This window comes from Siniperca chuatsi, linkage group LG16 (genome assembly GCF_020085105.1).
Source record: "Siniperca chuatsi isolate FFG_IHB_CAS linkage group LG16, ASM2008510v1, whole genome shotgun sequence".
Lineage (NCBI taxonomy): Eukaryota > Metazoa > Chordata > Actinopteri > Centrarchiformes > Sinipercidae > Siniperca > Siniperca chuatsi.
In genome coordinates this window covers 28,185,935-28,194,865 of record NC_058057.1, presented here as the reverse complement: position 1 = coordinate 28,194,865, position 8,931 = coordinate 28,185,935, and the positions used below count along the sequence as shown (strand labels likewise).

At 46.6% G+C, this 8,931-nt stretch overlaps 1 protein-coding gene across 2 annotated transcripts; it reads right to left on the bottom strand.

Moving 5' to 3' along the window:
• Nucleotides 1–3,458: 3,458 nt before the first annotated feature.
• On the bottom strand, nt 3,459–8,137 carry LOC122862680 (DNA-binding protein inhibitor ID-2-like). Of its 2 annotated transcripts, none has more exons than XM_044168236.1 (3): nt 7,556–8,137; nt 5,321–5,382; nt 3,459–4,516 (listed from the first exon to the last, which is right to left on the bottom strand). In XM_044168236.1, the coding sequence occupies exons 1-2, from the start codon at nt 7,985–7,987 to the stop codon at nt 5,356–5,358; spliced, it is 459 nt and encodes a 152-aa protein (XP_044024171.1). In that variant the 5' UTR covers nt 7,988–8,137; the 3' UTR covers nt 3,459–4,516; nt 5,321–5,355. The 2 variants fall into 2 exon arrangements, with proteins under 2 accessions (XP_044024171.1, XP_044024173.1); XM_044168238.1 differs by having other exon boundaries at nt 3,459–4,460.
• Between the last annotated feature and the right edge of the window lie 794 nt (nt 8,138–8,931).

Below are 8,931 nucleotides of genomic sequence, written 5' to 3'. Positions count from 1 at the left end.
GATGATTTCTGACTTTTTTTAATCTGATCACTTTTAATGTATTGATCCAATAATAAATAATATAATAAAATAAGTATTCACAACCTGTACTTAAAGTAACAGTACCTCGCTGTAAAAGTCCTGCATTCAAAAAACTGTTTATATAAATATATATAAATATATATAATACTGCATCATCGCCAGATATTATCCAGAACACTTTGTGAAAAATCTGCTAAATGTTTTAACAGTGAAAGTACTAATGAAGCAGACGGACACCTGTAAATTATATACAATCTGTAAATCCTAATAATACTTTATTGATCCCCGATCACGTCAGTGCACACAGGAACAGAAATAATAATAAAACAAGTCGCAACGAGACAATCATTTCTAGTAAGAAATTAGAGAAATAGAATACAGCTGAGATAAACGAAGTACAAAGTGGATTCACAGGTTGATAAGTATGTTCGGTATAATAATAATAATATATAATTATATGTTTGTGAGGACACTGGAACTCAAATATCTGCTGTGTAATGCATGTTGCTCGAGCTCGAGACTGCTTATAATAATAATTATCTGGGTTGTGACACTTTATCATCACCAGATATTATCCAGAACACGTGAAGAATCTGTAAATGTGATGTGTCACATAAAAAGGACGTCAAATGTGCACAAAGGGTGACGATCGCTTTTTCAGAAGAGAATTAATGGGAAAATGTAAATGAAAGATTTCTCCACAGAAGAACCTTCTGATCATTAATCATCATTGTTAAACTCTTCTCTCATACAAACATTTCCTCTCCACTAGATTTCTCTTTAAAATGGCGTCCGCTAACATCTGCTGCAGGTTTGAAGTTTTGAAATATACGAGTTTACGTGATGCCAGCATCGCTCCCTGCAGCAGCAGCATCGCACCGACCTGACCCCCCCCCAATAAGGTCTTTACTTAGTTTCCAGCTTCCTTCACGTCTCACTGAATCCCGTCTTTGGTTAGTTGTTGTGGCTTCCTTTCAGAGTACAGGTGCACTACAGGTAAGTACACGCTCACAAAGCTAAATGATACATTTCTATAAAGAGCTGTGAAAACATTTCCAGGAAGACGATATCAATTCAGCGCGACAGCGTAACCTGAACGATCCCAGCTCTGCAGAAACAACTACCAGACCGGGCTCTGACCTGACGACCACCGGAGGGAGCCCAACACCGGGACCAAGACCTGCTGGAAGTGGACAAATGATATGAATCAGCAGCACAGCAGCTACTAGACGCTGCTGCAAGACTTGAGGAGGAGGAGGAGGCCCCTTCCTCTCCACTCGACCTCCCAGTAACAGCGGATATGGCTGCTGCTCTGTCACCAGCGTCGCTTCCTGTCGTCGTCAGCCATCTCCTGTCAGTAAAGTTTTAATGAATAAACAACTGTCACCTGTGTGCTGCTTCTTCATCACGACGCAGACTGAATCCTCAGACCAGGTTCCAGCCTCTGCTCTGGATTTTCTATCCAACACGAGTCCCGACTGCTGAGAAACGGGCTGAAACTCAACTGTGTCGATGAACAATCCCATAAAATATTTTGGGAACTCCTGAAATATCCATATTTACTTTTTTACTTCACTACATGTATGCACGGTCAGTTCATCGTTACAGATTAAACTACAAACGTTCAAATTTATCGCCACCTTGATATTGAATATTAAAATCATGCTAATATGTGATGAAGACAACACAATGAAGGGATCCAGTTTGCAGACTGAGCACTTTTCCTGGTACTATGAACGCAGGGCTTTTATTTGGAGTATTTTTATATTGTGGTATTTCTGAATTCTTACAGTTTTAAATGTATCAAGACAAGATGATCCAACGCAGTAACTCTCAGTAGAGTAACTGAGCATTTGAGCCACTGAGGGAGAAGAACATTTGAAACGTCACGAAAATAAAGTCGGAGTTTTACAACGAAGGAAGAGTTCAAAAAAACGTCTCAAAAAAGTCCGTTTTAAGAGAATAAAGTCGTAAGCAACAGACAATCTTTCAAGAACACAGTATTATGTTTATTTCAACATCAAATTTTACAAGAAAATAATTTAAAATAAGTTTATTTTAATTCTCAGTCGTAGTAAACAGGTGAGAGCTCATCAAATCACAAATTTAGTTTTCCCGCCGCGGTCGTTTACTGCGTTTCAGTAGATTAACTACAGCTTTGAAATGTAGAGGAGGGAAAGTATAAAGTAGCGCAAAATGGAAATACTGTAGTACAAGTACCTCAGACTTGTACTTAAGCAGTTATATATTATATAGAATGTAACTAAGTACATTTACACAGGTACTGCGCTCGAGTTCTTCCTGTCCGCCGCTCCGACGCTGCAGTGACTTTACAGATTCAAACACACGAAGAGTTTCTAAAATCTGCTTCGTTATAAATTAAACTCCAACAAGTTCAGCTGAATCGATCGATCGATTAATTGATCGATTAGTCGACCGATCACCGATCCCTTCCTGGCTGCAGCTCCTCAGATGTGCAGATCTGCTGCTTTTCCTCTGAACGACTGTAATAACTGTGATGTTTGTTAATAACGTCGAGCTTCGGACTGTCGGTCGGACACGACGACACGCTGAAGGCGTCGCTTTGGGCTCTGGGTCGTCGTGGACGGCGTTTCTCACACCAGTTTTCCAAACCGATCGATCGATCGATCGATCGGAGGAGAAAAGAATCGGCAGATGGATCCAGAATGAAAAGCATCATCAGCTGCAGTCCGATACAAACCGGTTCAACATGAGCTCCAGCTCCACCAGCTGCAGCAGCAACGTCCTGCTTTACATTAATGCACGAGGAATAATAACCTGATGATAGAATATATAACAGCACAGCAGCCACAGGGACGCTGCACTGCTTTAATGCTTTAAGGGCTTTTTCCTGATCACACTCGCACACTTTCACTGCAGCAGATGAAAGTAAGAGTTTCACCACCAGGAGGCGACATTTGTTCACAATCTGAGGCACAACAGCAGGATTTCAACAGTTCTGTTGGTCTGATGATCTGCAGGAAACAAAAGGAGATAAAAACATAAACGAACATCTTTTTCCACAAACTCTTTTCTTTAAGTTTCTTTAATCCTGTTTTTATGTTTCCTGTGATCTTCCTCATTAACGGAGACGTTTGCATTTCCAGTTTAACAAAAACACAAATTAAAAACATCAAACGTCGACAAAATAACCTCAGCTCAAGGTCCACTTACTTCATCTATGTTTCCATGACAACTGTGCCAAGTCAAGCTCCCGGTGGAGACTGTGTGATGCGGTTGAAAGCTGCAGAGGAAGTGAGTAAGTGGACCTTGAGCTGAGATTGTTTTGTCAAACTGCTGCTGACTTCAAACTACATCAACAGGCTGAAACTACTTTCTTCTGAACCTGAGAAGATCTTTAATATTAATCCTGCAGATAAAATGTCACATGAGAATAATTCAGTCGTTAGATTTAATGATTATATACAGTTTAATTTATTAGTTGTATAAAAGTGCAGTTTACATAATATTTGGAGGATGTACATCAATAAAATTAACTTTTACAGTTCAAACTTTAATCCAGAACAGGAAACACAGACTTCTTCCTGTCACAATAAAAGGTCCTCTTAGCTAAAGGAAGTGCTTTGTTTTCAGAATAAGAGTCCTGTAGCCTCTCAGTCGACTTCCTGTCACATGATTCAGATCTGCAGGAAAATTACGTCCAAAATGAGACAAACAGAAGCATCGATACTGACGTAGCCGAAAACTGTTAGTCACAAGGAGGAAGCTTTCACACTCGTCAAAGTAAGAGTCGTCAAAAAATTTCAAAATGTTAAGTTATGGCAAATTAAAAAAACAAAAACAAAAAAAAAGTAATCCCAAAACCTGATAATAAATAAGATCACACTGAACACTTTCCCCTGACTTTTACTTTGAAGAGCCTATGCTGCGAGTGTTTCCTCTTCCTGTTCAGTTCAGTTTAAAGAGTTCAAATGTGAGCTAAAAAAATTATTTGGTGAATCAGACATGTTGGAAAATACCACAATAAAGTTTCATTCACGTTACTGACATGTCTGATTTTTGCCTTATTTTGATAATCAAACAGGAAGTGCAGCTCAACAGACAGGAAGTTAAGGAGCTCTGCAGACAAAGATTTAATCCACACTTCATCCAAACCAGACTTGGTGTCAAAAATGTGGATTTTAGCTGCCAGCCGATGCGTCGTCAGTGAATTTAAAACACAACATGAGACCATCTGTCAGTGAAGAGTCCAGATCCTGATGAGCTGAAGCCCCCCCAACATGCTGGTTTCAGTCTCATCAGGACTAAATAAAGACGTCTAGATTGGATAGAAATGTCAAAAGGAGTCTGGTGTTTCTTCTCTGAGTTGATGCTGATCGTCTCCCGAGACTGAAACTGAGTGAACGTGAAGAAGAAGAAGAAGAAGAAGAAGAAGTCGACCTCCAGGAAACTCCGAGCTGGTAAAGAAAAAGAAACAGATGTTGGTGTTCGGTCCTCGTCTTGTTTCAAACACCTGCGAGAGAAAAGCGGAAATTATATTTCGTTTTGAATAAAGTTTCCATCTGAAACCAAACAGGACAGTCGGACAGCAGCAGGCTATTTCCTGTCAGAGCAGCCGCTTCACACCGTCACCGGGCTTTTAATGTGGCGGGACCGCTTCCCCTGAAGGTCCCGGGACCGCATGTTGAGACCCGTGGATAAATAAAGACAAACTAAGTGGACAAAAAGAGCGGGAATTATAACAAAACTCTTCTTTACTTTCCAAAATGCTCCATTTCCTCGTCCACGCAGAAACACGGACGAGCGTTCAGATTAATCAACAGGAAGTCAGCCGGCTCGACACAGGAAGTCTCTACTGAGCACGCTCTACGGGCCCAGACACGTTAAAGCCCGGCTTTCTCTCTTTTTCCTACTCGATTCTTAGAAATACGTTGGTTATCTGCCGATCGCTGCTGGAACTGACAGATGGAGGAAAAACTACCGACTCGTGTTTGAGTTTCCTGAACTTTGTGATAAACTGACCTCAGATCAGACAGAGTTCACTTAAAGATCAGCATGCAGATGCAGGTTTGATACAAAAACACTGTTTGACTCTGACACGTAGCGATATACTGCTAGCAACATTAGCGTTGTAGCTACAGGGGCGCAATTTAGTCCCGTAACAGCGCCACCAGGAGCCCCGGAGTGGTAAATACTGCGAAACCCGTGTCGGTCAAACTGACTCCAGAACTGCTGAATCCTCATTTTCATCCTCTGTGTGTGTGTGTGTGTGTGTGTGTGTGTGTGTGTGTGTGTGTGTGTGTGTGTGTGCGCTCACCACGTCAGTGCAGCAGAGTCCGGCTCACCTCGACCTCAGTCTGTTTCGGGGAACTCGCTGGACTGCAGAAACACAAAGAGGAAAGGGGTCAAAGGTCAGAGCCTCCTGTGAAGTTACATGAACCGTCAATATCTGCTGACGGAGGGGTCGTCTCAGACCAGCTGATCAGCCCCTCCCTCACTGAGGTTTCTGGAGTCTCCATGTTAATCCAGTCCAGGCTGGATGTCTGGGCTTTGTAGTTTTTGAGCTAGACCTGGTCTGATGTGGTCTGGATGGAAGGAGATCAGTGAAGCCTTTATTTTGTCTCTGGGTCTCCATTTGAATCTGGATCAGATTTGACATTTCTAACAGTGGTTTCGATCTGGACCTGGACCCGAGATGACCGCTGTGTTGATCCGGTCTCTCCACGATGATCCGCAGCTGCAGCTCAGACTGGAGCTTTATGAGGACTTTAAAGGGTCAATTACAACAAACGAGAACAAGGCAAGAAAATCTTCTGTTTTAAACAGGAACCACGTTCAGCCTCCTGAGGAGCCATCAGCGAGAGGTGGAGCTGCTGGAGGACAGGAGGTGGAGGACGGGTGCTGGAGGACGGGCGGTGGAGCTGCTGGAGGACGGGCGGTGGAGGACGGGCGCTGGAGCTGCTGGAGGACGGGCGGTGGAGGACTGCGGTGGAGGACGTGCGGTGGAGCTGCTGGAGGGCGGCGGTGGAGGAACCATGTTCAGCCTCCTGAGGAGCCATCAGCGAGAGGTGGAGCTGCTGGAGGACAGGAGGTGGAGGATGGCTGCTGGAGGACGGGTGCTGGAGGACGGGCGCTGGAGCTGCTGGAGGACGGGCGGGAGGAGGGCGTGCGGTGGAGCTGCTGGAGGACGTGCAGTGGAGGACGGGCGGTGGAGGACGGGCGGTGGAGGACGGGCGGTGGAGGACGGGCGCTGGAGCTGCTGGAGGACGGGCGGTGGAGCTGCTGGAGGACGTGCAGTGGAGGACGGGCGGTGGAGGACGGGCGCTGGAGCTGCTGGAGGACGGGCGGTGGAGGACGGGCGGTGGAGGACGGGCGGTGGAGCTGCTGGAGGACGGGCGGTGGAGCTGCTGGAGGACGGGCGGTGGAGGACGGGCAGTGGAGGGGACGGGCGCTGGAGCTGCTGGAGGACGGGCGGTGGAGCTGCTGGAGGACGTGCAGTGGAGGACGGGCGGTGGAGGACGGGCGGTGGAGCTGCTGGAGGACGGGCGGTGGAGGACGGGCGGTGGAGCTGCTGGAGGACGGGCGGTGGAGGACGGGCAGTGGGGGACGGGCGGTGGAGCTGCTGGCAGGTTAAACCTGCCGTGTGGTAATCACAGTAACTGGACTTCATTTGTCTTTTATTCTTCATCATCTGCAGACGGTCGAACGTGAGGGAGGTGAAGTCGGGGCGCCTGGCTCGTCCACGTCACTGCACGAGTTGTTTGATGTGCTGAACAATGATCGATAATCAATCAATGACTCAAACATTCTGTCAGACGAAGAGCTGATGAAAGGTAAAGTTAAATCGAGTCTCTAAACTTCAAGAAACCTTTTTATTTTATTTCTCTTCTTCAGGTTCAACTCCACATGTGGAGAACATGGGCCACAGTCTGCAGCGCTGCTGTGGGGGCCTCTGGGGGCCTCTGGGGGGTTCTGGGGGCCCCAGGTTGAAAGTGGACTCCACCGCAACTCAAGAAACTGGTTGAAAGGAGTTCCTGTGCGGAGCATCGGGATGATCCAGCTTTCTGTCAATAATCTGCACTTTGCAGGCTTGGGTTTAAGGACTTGTTGCCATGACAACAGTTCCAGATATAAATTAAACCACTTTAGAAGAATCAAAACGTCCAGACTCCTCCACCTCCTCCTCCTCCTCCTCCTCCTCCTCATCATCATCATGATAAAGAAAAGCTCAAAAAGATCTGAAACCAGGATGTGAACCTCTGGAGTCAGTGGACCTGGTCTAAAGTGATCTGGATCGAGGGCGAGATCTGAGACTGGGTTTTTAAACAGCCTTAATGCTGAAGTTTCCCAAACTCTTTATTCTGTAAGACTCTGGACCAGCTGATTATTATTATTAATTATTATTATTATTATTATTATCATCATCTAATTTCTCTTCACGCCAACAGGAAGTGAATATTCAGACAAATAAATCCTGAACATGAACCGAAGTCATAAACACAGCTGATCAGCTAATCGATATCTACTCACGTCATCACCACCCGTCTCCTACCTGGCAGGTGCGGCTGTTGGTACCGGAGCTGCGGCCGCTCTGTGGCCGCTGTTGGCGCTGCTGTGGCCGGTCACGGTGGAGCGGTTCCCCCCGCTGCGGCTCTCCGCGGTCACCGGCCGGGCAGGAGGCGTCCAGCTCGGTCTGCAGGTCCAGGATGTAGTCGATCACGTGCTGCAGGATCTCCACCCTGCTGGCGGCCCGTCCGGGCGGCAGACCGGGCACCAGCTGCCGCAGCAGCCGGTAACACAGGTTCATGTCCTGCAGCAGGAGCTCCGGGACCTGCGGGTCATCCTCCGCCGCCGCCGCCGCCGCCGGGCTCTTGTTCCGGGAGAAGCCCCGCAGAGGGCAGCGCAGGCTCCGGCGGCTCGGGCTCAGAGTGCCGCTGCTCCCCGTCCTCCTGCCCGCAGACAGCACCGGGCTCCCGGCTCTCATGTCTCCTGTTGGACGCTGAGCTGCAGCTTCACATGAGAGAAACACCGGACCAGCTGACGGGATCCCGGGACGGAACCAGAGGGACACCGACAGATCACCGGAGGAGGAGAGCCCGGAAATATGTGGACATCTCTGAGCTCAGCTGAGCCTCACTGAGCTTCTTATAGAGCCGCTGCAGCCTGAGCTGGACGCTCATTGGCTCTCAGCGGAGTCGGTCATCTTCTCCAGCCAGCTGATTGGTCCCTGAACAACCAGTCTGCGAGCCCAGCAGCTCACCTGTCACCTGCCCGCTGCAGGACATCCATCTGCCTTTCTTTTAACCAGAAAATGTTTCCTGAGTGTTCAGGAGCGACTGTTTCAACAACCAGCCTGCAAATAATATTTAACGCCAGCTGATAAAGAAACGTCGAAGTTGGAGTAAACTCATCTTTTTGCTTTATGTCTGTTATTAAAGCAGAACCATGAACGGAGGTTTGGTCTGATTTGGGAAAGTAAACATATAAAGAAAGACAAAGGAACAAAACAACAAAAAGTATCGTAGAAAACAAATCAAGAATCTCGTGTTCGGTGGAAGAAGTACTCCGATCCTGTACTTATTTCAAAGGAGCAGCATCATAAATTATTTGTTGATTATTGTTTTAATAATCGGAATCTGCAAAGTAACTGCAGCTGTCAGACGAATGTGGCGGAGTGGAAGTGTAAAGTATAAAGTAGCTGTCTGAACTGAACACAAATACTAAATACATAAAGAATGTCAGATTGAAAGTCAATATTGACCTTGGAAACAGAAATCGACCAAAACAATATCACCACGAGGTCCATTTAGTAGCTGTTCTGGAGCTTTCAGTCATATCACACGATCTTCCAGTCTTTAAGGACTTCGCGTCCATGTTCTGATTCGATCGAAAGCTCCAGAACAGCTACTAAATGGACCTCGTGGTGAG